Raw genomic sequence first — 19946 nt, 5'->3', positions numbered from 1 at the left:
GGAAGCCCTCTCCAGCTCGACATCTTATCTTTAATGTGTTTTACCATAGGGTTAACATTTTCAGCATAAAGTTGACTAATTTTAGGTGTTATCTTAACCCCCAGGTATATGAATCCATCTGGTGCCCAGCGGAAAGGTTTTACGAAATCAGGTTCACACTCATATGAGAAACCGATAGGCATTATTTCAGATTTTGTAAAATTAACCTTGTATCCAGAAATTTGACCAAACTCTATGACACAATTAATTAGCGCAGGTATTGAGTTTTGTGGGTCTGTTAATGTCAGGAGGATATCATCAGCATACAGCAAAATTTTGTGTTGTGTTGTTCCTATCACAGTTCCTTTAATATTGGAGGTTTGCCGGACAGCAATTGCTAATGGCTCTATAGCTAAAGAAAACAACAGAGGTGATAATGGTGACCCCTGAGCTGTGCCTCTGTTAAGCTGGAACTGGGTAGAAATTAGACCATTTGTTAAAACTGAGGCGAAGGGATTTTTGTATAAAAGCTGTACCCATCGAACAAAATCTGATTTAAAGCCAAATCTTCCCAACACTTCAAACATGTATTTTCGCTCAATACGATCAAAGGCTTTTTCCGCATCCATCGTTACTATAGCACTTGGAGTTTGATGAAAGTTAAGATAATGAATAATGTTAATTAAGCGTCTTGTGTTGTTTGATGAAGTACGTCCTCCTATGAACCCTGTTTGGTCTGCATTGACTATATCAGTCACCACTTTTCCTAGTCGGTTAGCTACAATTTTTGACAGTATTTTAACATCCACTCCAAGTAGGCTAATGGGGCGATAAGAGGTACATAGTTCTGGATCCTTCCCTTTTTTGGGGATAACTATAATATGAGCTAAATACATAGTTTTTGGGAGTTCACCCTCTTCAAAGGATTTGTTGAACACACGTTGTAGTAGTTTGTTAATTTTGTTTTTCATCTTTTTGTAAAACTGAGCACAGAATCCATCAGCCCCCGGACTTTTATCTGACTGTAGTGTGGAGATTGCTTTGTCAATTTCTGTTATTGTAACAGGTCCTTCCAGTAGTTTAGCTCGTTCATCTGTTAGCTGAGGCATCTGTAAGCCATCTAAAAAATTACTATTGGTAAGTGTATCATTGTCCAGTTCTGAGGTATACAACGTTTCATAAAATTTTTGAAAACATTCATTAATCTTTTTATTATTTGTTTGACGTATTTGGTCCTCATCAGATATTGCAGTAATAAATGCTTTTTGGGGAGAGTTTCTTGCAAGATGGGCTAAAAACTTATTGGGCTTATTTCCAAATTCAAACATTCTTTGTCTAGCAAACAGAATATCAGACTCAGCCTTCTTTGTCAATAAATTAGTCAGCCATAATCTTGTTTCTTTTAACTCTTTAAGTACCCCATCCGATTTGGATCTGCGAAAATCTTCCTCTAATTTTTTAATTTTATTTTCAATTCGTGATTGCTCCTGAGTGCGTTCTTTTTTCTTCTTGCTGGAGTATGATATAATCATGCCTCGCATGTAGGCTTTATACGCTTCCCACACCAGTCTTGGATCAGAGTCATTGCGATCATTTACTTCTAAATAGAGGTCTGTCTGTGTTTCCAAAAACTTGATAAAGTTATCGTCATGAAACAGTGATGCATTAATTTTCCAAGAGAACGGTCGCTCTGCGGGCCTAAGAGGTTGCATTTCCAGAGTGACAGGAGCATGGTCTGAGAGGGCAATGGATCCAATTTTAGACTGTTCGACTAAATGGGCTAGGTGTTCAGATATAAATATATAATCAATTCGGGAGAATGACAAGTGAGGTGGAGAATAAAATGTGTAATTTTTGTTATTAGGATTCGTGTATCTCCAACCATCTAACAAGTTCAGTATCTCAAGGAAATTTTGCAGTGCTCTGCCAGATTTTGACTGATCCTTCTGAGGGGGGTCTTTATCTAAGCAGGGAGAGAGATAACAGTTAAAGTCACCTCCAATTATCATATTTGTACAGTCCATTTCAGCAATTTTGCTGATTAGGAAGCCAAAGAAGTCCTCGTCATAGACATTAGGGGCATAAACATTTCCTAGCAATACTGATTCTCCATATAGCTCTCCTTTTACTAGAACTATCCTTCCATCTGTATCTTTATAACTATCTTTAGCTATAAATGGCAACAATCGATGGACTAATATAATTGCACCCCTCTTGTTTGTAGAATAAGATGTAAAATATACCTGTCCGACCCACTCCCTGAGATATTTTTTGTGCTCCTCCTCATTCAAATGGGTTTCTTGGAGAAACGCAACCTGGACATTTTCCTTTTTAAGATGGTTTAAAACAGCTTTCCTTTTAACTACATTATTGGAGCCCTTGATGTTCCAGGTACAAAACTTAATATTCATAATAAAGTAACCTTATATGATGCTGCATAGTTACGCTTACTTTGTAAAATACCTTGGATGTGCTTTTAATCTGAAATCCTGTCTGGGCCAAAAACAAAAAACACCAGAACGATCCAAGCAAAAACAAACTAAAGCTTGGATAATATCTACCTACCATGGCTAAAACAGAGCCAAGGAAAACAAAAAACATAAACCTTGTCATACTCTAGCTATACTAGTACAGCTCAGCTGAGGGAGCAAATGACACAAATGTGAGAAGAGCAAAAAAAGAAAAAAGAAAAGAAGAGTATGTCCGGTCTCTCAATCTGGATTATGCGTTAACCATACTACCAGCATGTCAACGACTGTGTAATTAACAGTGATACACAGCGGCTCAAGTAAACTGAGAAATACACATGTACAAATGTGTTAAATTAAGATGAACAGAAATTATCTTAGTATCATATAGTACTCATTGCCCATCATACGAGTCGTTCTCTATTCATTTGTAAAGAAGCAGGTGATGTACTTTCCCTGATTACAGATGGATTGATAGAGTCACTGGAGTGTCTTCACGTAGTCGTTGATTTCTTTCATTGTGGGAAGGGAGATCGGTTTTCCATTTGGAGGGAGGATTTTAATTACAGCTGGATACGCAAATGCGTATTTGATCCCCGCTTCCCGGAGCCTTCTGCGCGCGTCTGCAGACTGTTGTCTCCGCTTTACAATCTCCGCAGAAAAGTCCTGGTAGAAAGACACTACTTGACCATCTGTGGAAACTCTGCCCTTGCTTCTTGCCGCTCGTAAGATCCGCTGTCTGTCCGTGTAGTCGTGAAGCCTCACCAGGACAGCGCGAGGGCCCGGTCTGCCGGCGGAACCCGCCGGAGGTCCAACACGGTGAGCCCGCTCTATTTTCAGCCGCTTCCCTTGCATGTCCATGTTCAAGATCTCTGGAATCCACTTCTCAAAAAACACGGGTGGATCCTTACCTTCAGTGCCTTCTTTCAGTCCTATAATTCTGACATTTTGTCGTCGACTCTGGTTTTCATAATTCTCAAGTTTTCCCATCGCTTTTTCCAGCGCTGACTCCACCGCTTCGAGACGTGGTGTATTAGCCGCTGCATTATCCTCCAAGTCGGAGACTCGTTGTTCCACCGCCGCCAGTCTGTCTACTATTTTATCTAGCTTTTCTGACATCTCTGTGACTGGTTTCAGGATATTAGCGAGTGTAGAGTCCAACATCTCCTTAATATTACGCGTCACCTGCCGTACCACCACGTCTTCGTTAGCGGGGCTGGAGAGCTCCTTTCTTGGCTCGGCACAGTCTAGCTCCTCGTCGTTAGCTAGCTCTGGCTCTGTGTCGTCGTCTGGGTTAGCTAGCGGTTCGCTAGCAGCCGACTTGTTCTTTTTCCGAGTCTGAATCTCTCTCTTTTTGGGCATGGTAAAAAAGTTGTCTAGTGACATATTCACTGTCTCTGTATTGACTTAGTGATAATTCACCACAATTTAGCAACGGGCAACCCGAGAAATATTGTTTAAATTAAATCCAGTGAGGAGACCGACAACGATGCGTCTATCCTCCTCTGTGCATCACGTGACCCCCAGTCCGTTTTATTATTTTATGTCTTGATCGGGGATATTTTTTAACCAATTTCAGTTTTAACAAGACACAGAAATGTTTAACAATCCAGGTAGCTGTGGCTCTGGTCCACAGCTACCCGCTGCACTCTTTTGAGTGTGGCGTTTTAACCCTGACCCCTTAAATTGAAGGGAAATGTAGGAAAACAAAATCTAATTTTGAGAATGTCCTAGAAATGTGGGAACACTGGGCTGACCCTGTAGCAGGCCTGGAAAAGTCTCGCTCCGAGGTCAGTCGTTACAAACTCCTCTCTCCAACTCGGGCTCACGTTCCCACCGCCATCTCCCCGCAACAGCTCACCTCTCGCGAGATTTTAGAGCGAGAACTCTCCCACCAATAATACAGAATCAGTGGGATCCCTGCGCTCGTTTCTCTGGAGGCAGTGACACCTGAAGGGTGCTCCTTATGTCCGGTCTACTCCACCATCACTGCAGGAAACCCCGTCACACAGACAGGATCCGGGGGAAATGGAAGCAGTGTTTGCATTGCTTTAGTGGCGCTCTCCTTGATTTTGAATCCAAAACTCTGGCAGATTTGCAGTCGGCTCAAACATACTTTGTCTCCAGCAGCCGTCCACTGCTCCAGTTTGGCATTGAACTTTATCAACCTTTATCTCCTTACATGTAGCTTCCTTTTTCTTGGCAGTCGTAGGCTCTTTAAGGTTTAAAAATAGTTCCCCATTGAAGTGTAAAGCAAAGCCATGTTGAACATGCAGAAAAGCAAATCACTGGTCAGCTCTCACGTCACTCATCCATGTTTTCTCGGAGGAGCGTCTGCTTTTTAAGACTCCCCTCGTGGGAGTTTACCACAAAAAATGTTGTGTTTGTTTTTCCGTACGGTAATTTCAACCCTCTCGCATGTTCACTCTGAAGACACACACACACACACCTCAGCCTTCAGTAACACCAGAGCTTTGGTGTTTTTATTTTATTTTATTTGAGCTGAGTTAAAGCTGAATTCCCGACAGGACCCCGCGGTATGTTCTTCTTTACGGGGGGAAATGCAAGAGGACTCGCGGCACGAGGTGCGACTGTCAATGAGGTTACAATTATTTCATCATGCAAAAACCCTTTTCTTTCTAGTTTCAACGCGAATGATTCCACTTGTTGCAACGCAGGAGGCGGATCTGCTCGTCAGCCCGGTCACGTCCGCGCTCTCGCTGTCTCCTTCATTAACGCGGTCGTTAATGGAGCACCTCGGATTCAATGAATTACCGCACTTAAAACGAACTCCAGTCGTGTTTTTCGATGGTCTCGTTTCAGTGTCACTTTGATTCGATCTGAAGCGCACAAGGAAAGAAGAGGATTTCGGAATATGATGATTAAACGTGATGATTAAAATGCGGGTGATTTACTGTAGCATGTGTTGAGAACAGATGCTCTGCAGGGGAACTGAACATGAAGCATATTGTTGTACATTTAGTGTAACGACAAGAAACGCGGCGGAAAAGGCGCCGCAAGAATCAGAGAAATATTTACATGTTTAAGGATTATTTCAATATATCACTCTTTAAATATGTTGACATGAGGAGTCGCAGGTACCGTTTGAATCCCCCTGCAGGTGTTTGTGCACGGCTTTCCAGCTTGTGGTCTCTGACATATTTATGAGTCGTGTGACATTTGTTTTTTTCTCTCTCGTTATGAGCCAGTTTAATTTACACACCGTACGGACAGCATGCTCGTATTTACATTACCATCCACAGCGTGATCGCCTGATACCAAAGGAAGGCGGCAGAGGCTCTCTTGGATTCTCTGGTGCACGGCGGAGAGTTTGTGCTGGGAGAAAAAGTGAAGATATTTCCGTGGGGCGCAAACATTTTCAGTTTCCTTTCTCCTGAACTCATTTGACGAGCGGCTGTGAAGTGGGACAGAGACACAGTGGGGGGTGTGTCAGCAGCTGTCTTTGATGTTAAGGATTTGCACTTGCGGTAAGGACAAGCCGATCCCCTTTGTGGATTTCTGAGCTTTTCTCGTGGATTTTTCTTTATTTCTTTATTTATTTGGGTGTGGAGAAAAAAAAAACAACTTCCAATTTGAACTTAATTTGCTGTTTTCATGGCGGAATTAATAAGGCGCTAATGTTTATCGCTCCGTTAATCAGTCCTCAGGACACGTGAGTTGTCTGCCAGCGTCTGTCTTGACGCACGAGGAGACGGAATGAGAAGTTTGATGCAACCTATAGACGTTAAGGAGCAGCAGCTAATTACCTCCCCACCAGTAGCCAAACAGCATTTATGATTAACTGCCAGTTTCCATTTTGGCTCGTAGCTTATTATCACTGAACCGCCTCCAACAGCTCTTCTTGGATTAGAACAACTTCCTAGCGAAACACATTATATCCTCCCCAGCTAATTTCACATTCTCTGCCCCACAGTGTGGTGCTGTTCTGTGCTCATGGTGATTCCTCTTTTTTTTTTTTTTTTTGTTTATGGACATCGGCTTTTCTCCGTGGGAGAAGCTTTTATTTGGCAGGGGCCAAACTTCGGAGAGGAGTTATATTTGTGACAATGGGAGGAACACAGGGGATGGATCGCTGTTAATCAGGGATTGATGCTGAACTGAGCGACTCTTATTTCTCTTCTCTTGAACTTTCACAGCGGCAAACATCTTTGGTAAAATCTGTGTGATTCTTTAAAAGAACACATTTTCTTCAGAGAGATCTTTAGTTTTGACATCTCACCCCCTTCTTTAAACTAATTTATTGAGAACACTCAGAAACAAATTTGGTGTACAAAGCATATCCACATTTTGAACACTAAATCTGTTGTATCCGCTATCATGTTCTGTCGATAACCTCCGAGGGCAGCAGGCGATGTTTCGGGGTTTTCTGGTGCAGCTGGTTTCTATCATCAGGATGATGGTCAAGGCCGAGTAAAAGCTAAATCCCCATCAGATGACAACCGATGGGATGACGCTGATGTACTTTTACTTTACTTATGTGCTACGCTCATCTAAAAAAACCAAGGAGGAGCAGACAAGCTAACGGTAGCTACAGTTGGCGGCTGCTCCGGTGATAAGCTGCCTCATATTTGTTGTGAATTTTCTATTCATGACACATTAATGCCTGCTGGTTTTACTCCAGCACGCTTTTGAAAAAACAGGCATTTAAATTGAATACATGTTGTGTTACGACTGGATCTGAATACAGCCTCCACCAACAACAACAATAAAGCTTTAATGGTCACGCTAAATAAAAGGACAGGTTCTTTATGTGTTTTTTTTTTTTTTCGCTGTTTCCATGTCTGGGAGCACAATCGCTGTTGCTGACAGTGCCGCTGATTACCGACTAACTCTGAACCGGATTTCAGCGGCAGTCCAGCAGGCGGTGAGTCCACTCACAGCGTCAATGTCTGAGTGAAGGACAGAGCTGTGAAACGACACCCATCCAGAGTAAACGCCACCGTCGGCCGACATAAAACCGCTGGTGCACATTACTACATGCCGATAACACTGTAATGAGGGTGTCTCCAGCTGCTTTTAATGCGAATGTGAGCAGCTGGTGACTTATTACTTCTCTGTGAACTGTTTTTTGAGGCCACCTCTATCAGGGCAGCGCCCCTGGATATGAAATTAGCAAAAATCCAGACAGTTACAGTTAATATGCACCGATAGACTCGTATCGTCTCGGCCTTTAACGGCGTAGACCCCCATCAGGACAAATGCAATATTCACAATATGAAGCATGAATATTGTACAGAGTAATGACTTTAAAGGACTTGGTGCTGTTCTCTAACTCCACGCCGCCTCTCAACAGACGTGAATTTCAATTTCATTATTGCATTGCAGCGACGCTCATCTCCACTTATCCGCTAAACCGATGGAAAGTGATGAACTCTTGATTCCTAGAGTTTAAGAGCTGCTTTCATCCACGTGAAGGATTTCAATGAAAGCTCTCCTCCGTGACACCAAAACTTGGTTATTGGACTTCACCTTTATTTGTTGTGTTTCGGCAGAATATTGCAGATAACAAGCTTACGAATCATCATCTCGGAAGAGAGTTAAATAAAAGACGCGGCTCTGTTACCGCAGAACATCTCACACGACGTTCCGATTGGAAATAAAAAAGTTTTAACTGGAGCAAGACTCAACACTCACGATGATTTAAGTGCACAGTGGAGTTAAAGGAATACAGCGACCTTTTTCCTCGAGCTGATGACTCCGAAGCCACAGTCAGCAGGTCATTAGCTTAGCTTAGCTTAGCATAAAGACTGGAAATAGGCAGAACTGGCGAGCAATAAACACACATTTGGTTGACGCACAGATATAACTTGATGACTGGTGAGATTTGGAGGTGCTGGAAGGTGATTTTCTTTCAGCATGAGGGAGATTCAAGCCCAGCTGTTTCCCCTCGCTGCCTCTTTCTTTTTTTGCTAAGCTAACAGTTTTCCGTCTGCAGCGTCACATTTACACACTATCAATCTTTTTATTTGATTCAGCAGATGCAAATAAGCATATTCAATCTGGGATTTGGTTAGAGGGATCCTAACCCTTTAGCAAAAACTATCCATGTGTTCTCGTCTCCCCTCAAATATCTTTTTACAGAGCTGTTTTTTTTACGGTCTGCAGAACAGATGCTACTGATGATCACATCGGGATAATATAAGAATATAGTAGAAATATTAGAGGCAGCAGTGTGTCTTTATGGCCCTCTAGCTCTTGCTCAACTTTCCCTTTGTTCATGTAAGAGACACTAATCTTTAAAAGACTATGAACTGAATTGGATATGGATCTAAGACTAGCTTGCACAAACCTCAATAAGGAAAAGGATAATTTAAGTCCGGAAGATGAATATTTTCATTTTAAACGACCCCTCTGCCCCTGAACTCTCTCTGCTACAGGAGGATGGCAACTGTCCCAAAATGTCTTCACTATTCCTACCAACAAGTCCTCCACCTGGGTTACGTCAACCCACTTCCAAATAAAACGCTCACGATCATTTATAAAGATCCAACATCCACTGAGCGAAGACGCTAAAGAGAATGAAAAAAAAATAAATCACAAAAGGCAGGAACGTTTTCCATCGATTGAGTATTTATTTTATTGGGTTTGTTTTCCGGGAATTCCTTGAACCACCGCTCCTCCACGTCCACTGTGTGTCGCACTGTTATACAAGAGTGTCCATTACAAAAAGTGATATTTTAGTATGAAAAGTGGTTTCTATATGAAGGCTTTACTCAGATGGTTACAGTTACTCCCAATGTAGATGTCGATGTGAAACCATTTGACTAATTCTGATCCCTGATCAGTTATTCTGCATTTCCTTAAAAAAAAAAAAAAAAACCTGACAAAAGGTGTCTAACATAGCGTTTGGTCTCGTCAGTACAATATGTGCAATACAAAGATAATTAGCATTTACATTTTTCGGTCATCAGAACCAGACAGTGTGACCCACCACGAGCCCAAACACGAGGCATGTTTTGAATGTTTGATGGGAGATGTGGGGGGGAGAAAGTAAAAAAAATAAAAATTGAGAAAACCACAAAAAAACAGAGAGAGGTAGGCGCGGTAAGAATCCCGAACACAGGTTGCGTGCTGTTGAAGCCTGACCTGAACCCCACCGAGGCCGAGGGGACTAATTGTTAATTAAGCCAGGCTGATGAAAAAGAGCTCAAGTGTAAATGAATGTGTCAGTCTGGAGGAGCACTCAGACACACCTTTTACCCCCACAAAGGAAAATCAGCATTATTTTAAACTTGACGGTGCACTCCAGCGGTTCAGAGCTGGCTGGTTATTATTCACGGTGAAATTAAAGTTCTGATATTGTTGGTTAAAAAATTGAGAGCGGGAGGCAAAAAATGGAAGAGGGGGAGAAATAAACAAGAAGAAGGCGAAGGAGGATTAGGTATAAATCACGGGAGACGGTGGGTAAGTTGGTGGGAATGTGAGAGTCACTGTGTCGAGGTGGTGAAACAAATTGTACCTCGGGGCGAAAGGTGGAAACGGGGAAGAATATGAAAGGATATCATTGACTTTTTTTCCGAAGCAGAATAAAAAATGAACACAGCCCCGTTTATTAACGAAATCCTCCAAGACTTTTCTGATGTTCGGCCGTCTAATCAGGGACTTAATCGCTGTCGTCTTCTAGCCTTTTCCCGCTCCCGTGGCCTCGGGGCAGGACTGAGGCAGATTTAAAGCGATGTCCCTGAGACTGTCTCTCTCCTCCCGGATCTCCTGTAAGTCCTGCTCGATGAGGGACATCCGGCTCTGTTGTTCCTGCGCCGCCGATCGCAGCTTCTCGATTTTTGAGCCCAGCGCCGGGCTCTCGACGCTCCCGCGGAGCATGCTCAGGCGGCGCGCCGTCTCGTTCAAGATCCGGTCAAACCTCTCCAGCGGCACGCTCCCATCTGGTCCGGACAGATGGAGAGACAGGAAACAGGAAGACTGAGGCATCAGGAGTTTTTGTTTTGTAGATCATTACCGGGGTTCCCCAAGGGCTAACAGGTAAGTTTAAGACTTTTCACAAAACAGCACTTGAAGTGACATTAACGGCAGCTTCACGACCACACTGGTAAAACTAAGGTTATAGTGGAAACTCCATGTGTTGTAAATCTGCTGGTTATATAATGGAAAGGCAACAGGAAATGAATTTAAAGCAAGCAGGGGACTAAACACAAGCTAAGTAGTTGTTGTAAATCTCTCAAAAGTTGAACCAAACTTCCTAACCTCGACCTCGTGTCCTCGGCTGCGCTGGTCAAACTGGTTGCTTGGTTGATTGCCTCGTGTTAAACTGTCAGTCTGCATCTGTTTCTTCATGCACGAGTCCAATTAAGTCCCATCGCTCTCAGCTTCAAAGATTTTCCTAACAAACAACATTAGCCCTCATGCTCATCGCCTCAGATAGACTTTGCTTTTTATCTGTCTTTTCTTTGTTGGATGTGTTGCTGTGCTGTGTTTGGATGTCGACCAGTTGTGAAGTTTATTTGAGTGCAAAGATTTGTGGTTTTATTTCAGCTGTAAAAATGAATTTAGGAGCAACTGTTAACAACTTCAGGCTGCTGTTTCAGGTCAGTTTCAATCAGCGTAATGTTGAAATTCATATCATCCAATGTGAATAACTTCCTGCATTGGTCCTTCATACTGCCACAGTAGGAAACTGCCACATTTCCGAGCTGCCTGGAGGAAAAAAAACAAGCAGCACCACCTGTGTTTGGACCCAGGTGCACTGATGATGGGGGCAGAACCCAGAACCAAAGAGAGCTTCCAGCCACAATCTCGCCACACTTTTTAGACCAGTGACTCCTTTTTCCTCGTGCCTCCCCTCAAAACTGAACCCTGCCTTTATAAACTCCTCTTCTGACCTGTACCGGCACAGCTGCTGTCGGGCAAAATGTAGTTAGCGTGCTCATTTTTTGCACGTATGTAAACTCTTCATGCTTCATGTTAATCTTGTGCTCTGGTGGGCTTTTAAATTGGCGCGCTTAATCGAACATAATGCCAACATTTTCTTTAATAACCGCAATCAATTAAAAATGAAACGTCATCAAAATGGAGCGTGTACTTTGAGTACTTTTATTAACCAGCTACTAACTAGTTTTATTTTCCATTAGGTCAGTTTTGGAGGGAGTGATTGTGCTTTTACTCGTGTACAGATTCTCAGTACTCGACCCAACACTGACTGTTGATGACGACGTTGCTGATTCCCACCAGAGTTCGCTCGTACTCCACGGTCGAGACCGTAAAATGTAAAGCTGGCAAAAACAGTGTGTGTACTGTTAATTATACGGTCACACAAACACGAAACATTTTATACATTTGACAGTTATTTCTGATGTTAACAGTATTTATTTAACCCTGTAAAAAGGGCAGGAAGATCTTGTGCGTGCCCTGATTACATGGTTCATAAACGGAGGGCCTACATCAGCGATTCAGACGGCGGATCAGCCTCCATGATGACCTAATTACATTCATTTGGTCATTATCCTGTCGAGCGTGTTAACGTGTCGACCGAGAGTGTCGGTTCCCTGCCTTCCTGGTTAATTCTAAATCGTGAGAGGAATTGGGTCTGAATTAAAAAGGGTCAGAAATGATTTCAACGCTGGGATTTAACCACAAAGTAAACACGATTCGGACCCAATGAACAGCAGTTATTCTTCCTTTTACCGTGGGGATAAAAAAATCTGGGAAATATTTCCACGTTTAATGAGGCGTTAAAAGGCACCGAGCTCTTTAGCGATCTGACATTTAAGGTGTAATGAAGATTTATGAGCTTTATAGACGTGGAAGACTAAAAAAAAGTAGCTTCGGTGGAAATCATCTATACGAGAATGACTCACCGATCTTGCTGATTAGCTCGGTTAGTGTATCAGAATAGGCCTTTAAACGGAGCTTGGCGGCCTCCATGTCCTCCCTCACTGTGGTCAGGGACACCTCAGGCTGCAGATAAAGAGACATCCTCTTGAAACAGTCTTAAAAGGCAGCACACAGGAAGCACAGATCAATATGCATAGATTCTGCTGTTCAAATGTGTATATATCCGTGTCGGGTTTACCTCTGAGGTGATCTGGGAGTTTGCCGTGTCAGTCAGCATCTCCTGCTCAGTCAGCTGTTGTAAAGCGGCGTCTACATGGGAGCTGAGGTGAGCGGACGCGGTCCGGGTGTGCTTGGCCTGAGTCAGAATGGCTTTGGATTCCTGCACAGGAAGAGCGACAGAAAGATAAAACTAAGGGAAGAGGAATGGGCAGCAGAGAATCAAAGATATTTTCGAATATTTACAGAACGAGACTGAGCAGTTTCAGCAGCTGACGTCGGTGGGAAGACCGTCATCGTAGCGGTTACCGACTGCACACATACCTTTGCCACAGCATGTGCTGTTCGCTCCGCCTCCTTCGTGGTGTTACTGGAGAGGCTGGAGTTTTCCAGAGCTGGCTTCAGCGTCTTCTCAATCTGCGAGACCCTTTTCCTGACATCAGCCAACACTTTTTCCTCCAGCGGCCTCTCCTTCTTCATCGCAGCCTGTGTCTGGGCCTGCCGACGGGGCCACTCCCTCACCATGTCTGAGTAGACGATTGGGGAAGGAGAAAGGTATGAAGACATCCCAGAGGTGTTACTGATGGAGTTAAACATCACTGAAATGAGCTGATCTGCCTCATCGGGACTGTGCTGGTGTGGTCTGAACAGATTCCAGAGGCAAAACAACCAACTGCTGTCAAACACTCGGTCAAATGTTACTTATTATGTATTTTCACCTGAGACGTGAGCAGAAAGACGTCAGATAGAAAGACAATAACCAAAACTGTTCTGACTTTGGTAGACAGTCTTCATGTTTGTCAGGAAACAGGTTCTCAGGTAGTTTACCATTTAAGGTTGCACTGAATAAAATAAAGTTCCCAAGTCTGAGGAGACAAAATGACTCAAGACTCGGCCGAGATTTCATTCATAAAAGTTGTAACGGCGTGAAAATTCCCGAAACACTCGCGCTTCATTACATGTTTCACGGAGAAGCTGCCGCCGCTGCATTCAATGCATGTCAAGTAGGTCACAGCATTGCAAACGGCGATGACACATTTATTATAGTCACATTGAGTCTGTAGCTCTTGTGTTTGTTTTGGTGTCAGTACTTGACATTTCAATTTTGAGTGGAATAATTCAGCTGGAAGTCCAATAAAACACATTATGCAAGACCGACAGTGGGAGAGAGTGAAAAAGAGAAAAAAAAAAGAACACTCACTCTCTAGTTCTCTGTGCAGGGCGATGGCGTCTGATTCCACCTCCTTCCCCGTCACCACGGACGACAAAGCCGCGACCTTTGCCTCCCGAGCGCGAGCTTGCAGCTTGAGAAAGAGACAGGTGGGATGAGATGTGACCTCGGTGGAGCCGAGTGTATTCAACCGCTTGGAGCAATGTTGTATCAAATGCTTTAATGTGGTCTAAACAGGTGGGAGGACAGCACAGGGCCAATTAAAAAGATTTCGCAGCCATGCCTGCGGCTCTGTAACTCTAAGCTACAGGTAAATGCTAATGTCAGCATGCTAATGTAAGCACAGTGTTACTGATGCCATGCTGATGTTTCGCAGGTATGATGTCTGCGATGTCCACCATCGATGTACGAATGCTTGCATTTGAAGTACAGAGCAGGCTGATGGGAATGCCTTCACCAAAAGATTGAAAACTGGGGATCCAGCATAGTTTTCAATTCTTCCAGGAGATCATAACCATCTGTAGGCCTGCCACATACCATCCATCCCGTAGTTGTGAAGACGTTTCATTCAAAACCGTAAAATGAATGATGCTAGCACGGCTAATAACAATGTTGACATTAAGAAGACACATGGTATGAACGGAGCTTACCTATGTGACGTAAATTAAATATGTCATGTAATTAAGTGATCACCTAGCTAACGTGACATGGTTGCAGTTTGGTTAGGTTTAGGCAACCAAAGCTACTCGGTTAGGTTTAGGAAAAGATCCTGGTTTGTGTTCAAATTAGTAACATTAACGTATCTTCATCTCGTTAGCGACCAGGTTAGGGTGATGGGTAACTTGCTAATTTCAGCATGTACTCTGCGAGCTCGGAGGTTGTGGTTGAGGAATAATTTAACACCACAGATAGCGAAAGATGAGCAGAATGGCGAGTGAAATAGTCGGCGAATGGCAGGTGTTATACTTTAGACAGTGAGAAGGACTATTTATGTACCTGTTAGGTAGAGTAGTTGAGGCCACAACCGAAGAAAAAAATTAAATAAACATGCAAAATATTGCACAGTAAATGTAGTCACCTCGCCGATGACATCCAGCACCTCCAGTTTCTTCTCGGCAGTCTGCTTTCGAAGCTCCACCTCCTCTCCCATCTTTCTGATGAGCTCGTCGTTGGTCTGAATTTGCCGGTCCAGTTCTTCCGTCTGCTTTAGCAGGCCGTCGCCCCACTGAACAGGAAGCAGAAATGCACAAACGCAATGTTTTCATTTAAACAATCACCCCCCCTTTTTGCAAGAGATTCTGCCTTCATTTAGCCATTTACAGAGGGCACACACGAGCCTGTTTGTGATATTTTACGGTGTTTTGTTTGCTCAGAGATGCTGCAGCGGTTAATCACCCTCCTCTGGAACAACATGTACCCCCATGAGCAGCAAATCCTGCCAGAATCGTCTCTCCTGTGCCTAATCAGTGTCCCCCTCTCCTTGCCAAATGTGAAATCAAGAAGAAAAAAAAAATGAAAATGAAGTGGAGTTAACTGCCCACTCTCCAGAAAAATGAAAGCTACTGATACCTCTATATGAGCCTCGTTACACGAGCCGTAATGGGCTCCTCATATACGTGCAGCTATCAAACCGGCTCCGTCGGGGCTAAATGATTCTATAATGTTACATAACAACACTTCACATTCCATTAGTGCCCTGCAGGTGCTGTCCGAACTGACCTCTGTTGTGTGGCTGATCGGGCGTGTTTGGTCGAGCTGTGTTTGGCCGGGCTGTGGTGATGGGCTGGCATCTGTCAGAGCCAGCTGATGTAAGGATGATGTGATGTTACCCAGGGCAAGCTTTACACCGGCAGCTTCCTCCTGCAGGGCCCGCTGCTGGGCTGCCGTATCGTTCGCCTGCGCTGTCAGGTTGTCTTTCTGCTGCTGCATGTGTGTGATTCTGAGAAAAAAAAAAAAAAAAACAGTAGAGGAAAGGTAGCGAAATATAACATACTGTGATAGCAACTTTTTCTATCGATATCACCGTGTATCCTGTTGGTTTGACTAATTGGCGGCAAGATAATGAAGAGAGACACTGTGAGGTGCAGACTCATTAGAGCCTCGCATGCAATTCGCAACATTTAGCACATTTAATTGCATATCTGAGATTATTAAAGGAAAAATTTGAACAGATATCACCATGAAACTTCTGAAGCTGATTACTGGCAGTAAGACAGTGTTTAATTATCTGCTGTAGATGTAAAGTAATCAGCAGACTTATGTTTTCTGAGAATTTCCTCAAATTTGGCTCAAGTGTCCGCCATGATTTGAGGATGACTTTATTAGAATTCGGTGGTCAGAGGTCAAAGGTTAAGGTCGTTGTGATCTCATCGTGGCTCCACATTCTGGAGTGATTCAGTATTTCACAACCTGGCAACTCAAGAATCAATTATCCCTCTGTCGAACTTAAACTTTAAACTTTAGCCCATTTAGCAAGAAGCTCGTCCCCACACTTTCATCGGTCATCTCCAGGTTCTTTTCCTTAAGCTATGACACATTGATGTCCAAAAGGTCAGAGGTTAAACTCGCTGTGACATCATGATATTCTGCAGAACAAAAAAGGTACTGGCCGTGATTCAGCTGTGGAACAGCACCGTGACTGGTGAACGGAGGAGAAACAACCGCGACTCGGTAATTACAGTTTTGTGTCAGACGTTTTCTGAAATTGCAGTCTTGTTAAATATGCACTAATTTTGCGCCAGTATGTAAAACAGAAATCTGAGCTCAGATAAACACCTAAATATGTACTAAGGAGGTTTTTTTCTTGAACGCTAGTCTGAAAAGTAAACGGAAGGAAAATCACCCCCAGAATCTCAAAATTGATTGGTGCATGTAAAAAAAAAAGTGTTCCCAGCCGTGGTGTGTTTTTTTTTTTCCCCTCTTAAAAATGATCTTAGTGTGTCTTACTGGAATCAATATAAAGCTGTGAACAAGACGCCGCAGCTTGTTATGAGAGAGTAAAGAGAGGAAGGCGGCGCCGTGCACAGAAAGCAGGATGAATTCACGAGAGGTGATAGACAGCGCAGTGGATGTTAAAGTGCCACTTTTATCACCTCCACAGCTGTAATGATACCCAATCTGTTTTGCCTCGACGGAGCAGAAACACCCAAATCACAGTGTGGTTTAGTGTCTGTGTGTGTGTGTCATCACAGTGTTCTTGCTAAAAATACCTCCTTTTAACAGGAATTAATCTCACATGTTCGGGGAGAACACTAGTGCGCCTGAGGTTGTTGTTAGCGCCTTTTTCAAAACAGCCCACATGGTTAAAGGCAATTAAATGGGCTAAAGTTTAAAATAGACGGTTCGACGGAGAGATAGTTGATTCTCGAGTTGCCAGGTTGTGAAATACTGACGCTTTGGGTCGGCTGCAGGACGCTGGCCGAAGACAAAGCATCAGAAGTATTAGTGGAAAATAAGAGTGAAAGTAAATCGGGAGAAAAATTGAGCCTGTACACACATTTTTTATTTAAATCTTCAGATTGTTGAGAACGATGCATAAGTAGTATCTTATTTTTGTAGATGTAAATGTGGAGCGAGTTCTACTTTCTGCAGTCAGGTACTTAGCCAAAGGGCTCCCAAACTAAATTTAGAGAGGGAGTGAGATGATTGATGGAGCAGGGGAAGGAGAAAATAAACTGCTCTGCTACACAAATAAAAAAATAAAATCTTTAGGCTTCACTCCAGTCTTTTGATTCCTGCGAGTATTTTGGCATCAAACAGATACCTGTCGGGAAGTTTAGAGGGGAACTTATGGTGTCCACGGGGACGTTGTTTGACGCGTTGGACGCTTGACCGAGACAAGACACCCTCTGTCAACCAGCTGCACCTAACAGGACAAACACCCACCCTGAGCTGTCAGATCAGACCAACATGGCGGCTCATTCAGAGACTTCCTCGCTACCAGAATGCGTTGCATGGGAAGATCGACCAACTGAAAGCACATCTGGCTTTATTTAAAACTTACAGCTTCTGATGAAGAAGCAAAAAAATATTTTTATTGACTTTCACGTTGGTCAGCACGGAACAAATACAAGGAGCCATCGAAGGAAAACTCGGCACCAGCACAGAGCTGAAGCATTGACAAAAAGGAACATTTTCTTTTTGCAACACAAGAAAAAACACCAAAATGTGGTTTGAAATATGGAATAAGTCCAGATTTGCTTCATCACGAGACCTCATCTGCAGTAAAAGGTGATTTCTCTGTTGTCTCCACAGTTTGAGTAACCTTTGTTTAACTGTGACAGTGACAGAAGAGAATCAAAATAAGCTAAATCAAACATCCTAGTCTTAATGAGGAGGTATCGTTCATATAACTCTGTGAGCTGTGATTCTAAATCGACTTTTGCTTTTGCCGTTCGTGGCATCACCTTTGCCGTCCCTCTGATTGGGTCGCTGTCCTGCAAATAACATGCATCTGATCTGCTTAAGTTGCCGACACATTTTGGAGTTATGTGTGGCGAATGCAATTTTTTACGCAATCTGTGGCTGAACTGCCCAGTTCGCTCTCTAAAGTGACACACACACACACACACACACGGTCGTATAGCAGCGCTCCAAAGATTAACAAAACTCTCCTGAACCGAGCTGACTACTGTTAGACGGGGGTAATCAATTTTGAGTTGCTCGCTTCTTGCTCTCATCACGGCCACCGGAGGGCTTTTTGCATCATTCTGTCTAGCATTCAGGATAATCCTCAGAGCAATCACACGCTAGGAGATGCAGCGAGCGTGCTGCAAATCCAAGAAAGCAATAGGCTTACAGTGGAGAGAAGCTGTCCCCCTGCGGCTAAATGTCTTACTCCTAAACTCCAATGTGCTTTAAAAAAAATATATAAATAAATAAAAGGGCCTCTGTGAAGAAGAGGACCTCGAGCTGTAACGCAGGGATAGGTGCACTTTGATAGAAATACACTGCGGAAGTGCAGTAATCCTGGGAGTAATGCAGCTTGTTGGGATTTTGCAATACAAGACGCTTTATGTTAACGGGAGACGTGTGTGTGTTTGTGTGTCTGTGTGTGTTTGGAGCGGTTGTTGTTCTCACCGCTCTGTTAGGTTCCTGATGTACTCCTCTGTGGAGTTGTCCTGCAGCAGATCCATCAGGAATCCGAAGGTCTGCTTCGAGGCTCTTACCGCCCTGCTGGCTACGGCCTCAATCTGGTCCGCCGCCTCCCTGTGACTACGAGGGAGGAGAGAAAAAAAAAAAAAAAAAAAAAAAAGACAAAGTGAAAGGAGAGAGTGAGTTACAAAGAATAACAGACCATTACAACTGCCCGAGGAGAGACGAAATGGATTTCAGCATCGACGGCCTCCCCTCACTGGCTCCGCAGTCAAGATTTCTCTAACTACCACATAATAGTGGAGCATAGACGGAGCAGCCGGGGGGGCATCGATTCACGGAGGCCTAACAACTATGTAAGTGACAAGCTTGAGGGAAGGAAGCAAGTGGAGATGTTGCATGGATTGAAACAGCGGTCGTTAATTATAATCGGCCAGATGAATATCTTGACTTACCTTTTCATCAGGACCTGCGAGTCGTTGACCATGATGTTCCATTTGTTCGGTCCTGACAGCACCTCAAAGGGAATGATCTACGAAGGAGGCAAAAGGTAGAAGTTCAGCTGTTCCAGCTGTTGACACAGGAAATGAAATCATGTGAATTAAAATCGGCTGAAAATAGTTATTATTTTCTTTTTTACACCCGGTGCTGTTTATGTGGATCTGCGCGAAAGTTGTTCTAACAACAATTACAACTTCAGAAGTGTAATAATAAGAGTCGCTCTCGGTGAAATGGGTGTCACCACCATGGTGACTTGTATGATTCCTGTGAACAATGAGAAACACGGTGCCATCACTCAAACTATTTTTAACAAAGCAGTTCAGAAGACTGGAAGAGGATCCGTTAACACATGGAGCGATTGTTTCTAGTCGCTCCTAATAAGAACAATAATAATAATAATAATTCTAATAACCTTTCACACAAAATATGGTTCCTAAAATAAAATTATGAAAATATATAATGATAACAAGAAGTAAACATAGAAGACATTTAGAGGCGTGTAACATCAGTTTAAAAACAACATGCACATTGAGTAATTGGTGTTAAAAATGGGTTTGTTTGTGGGATTTCCCAGACTGAATAAGTACCACACATATAAACACAAACTGCTTAGCTAGCTCAACAATTTAGCGACTAGAGTTACTAGAATAACCTTGATGAAAGCAGCTGACGGAGGATGCAGGAGAGTTTCAGTCTGATCGGAACAT

The 19946-nt window shown here is 43.3% G+C and overlaps 1 protein-coding gene across 3 annotated transcripts in view; it reads right to left on the bottom strand.

Moving 5' to 3' along the window:
* Positions 1-9016: 9016 nt before the first annotated feature.
* The window catches only part of lamc3 (laminin, gamma 3), a 135016-nt gene continuing 124086 nt past the window's right edge, over positions 9017-19946 (bottom strand). For 2 of the 3 annotated variants that reach the window (XM_037117083.1, XM_037117084.1), the window contains 9 exons: positions 19194-19270; positions 18724-18858; positions 15364-15583; positions 14723-14869; positions 13675-13777; positions 12798-13000; positions 12496-12636; positions 12281-12380; positions 9017-10351 (listed from right to left, as the gene is read on the bottom strand). In XM_037117083.1, coding sequence (XP_036972978.1) covers positions 10089-10351; positions 12281-12380; positions 12496-12636; positions 12798-13000; positions 13675-13777; positions 14723-14869; positions 15364-15583; positions 18724-18858; positions 19194-19270 — 1389 coding nt within the window. In that variant the 3' untranslated portion in view covers positions 9017-10088. Of the gene's footprint in view, positions 10352-10670; positions 10807-12280; positions 12381-12495; positions 12637-12797; positions 13001-13674; positions 13778-14722; positions 14870-15363; positions 15584-18723; positions 18859-19193; positions 19271-19946 lie in introns of all 3 variants that reach the window. The other variant, XR_005078124.1, reaches the window with a different exon arrangement.

This window comes from Acanthopagrus latus, chromosome 12, assembly GCF_904848185.1.
Source record: "Acanthopagrus latus isolate v.2019 chromosome 12, fAcaLat1.1, whole genome shotgun sequence".
Taxonomy (NCBI): Eukaryota; Metazoa; Chordata; class Actinopteri; order Spariformes; family Sparidae; genus Acanthopagrus; species Acanthopagrus latus.
The sequence above is the reverse complement of the archived record's forward strand: the minus strand, read 5'-3'. Positions and strand labels throughout refer to the sequence as shown.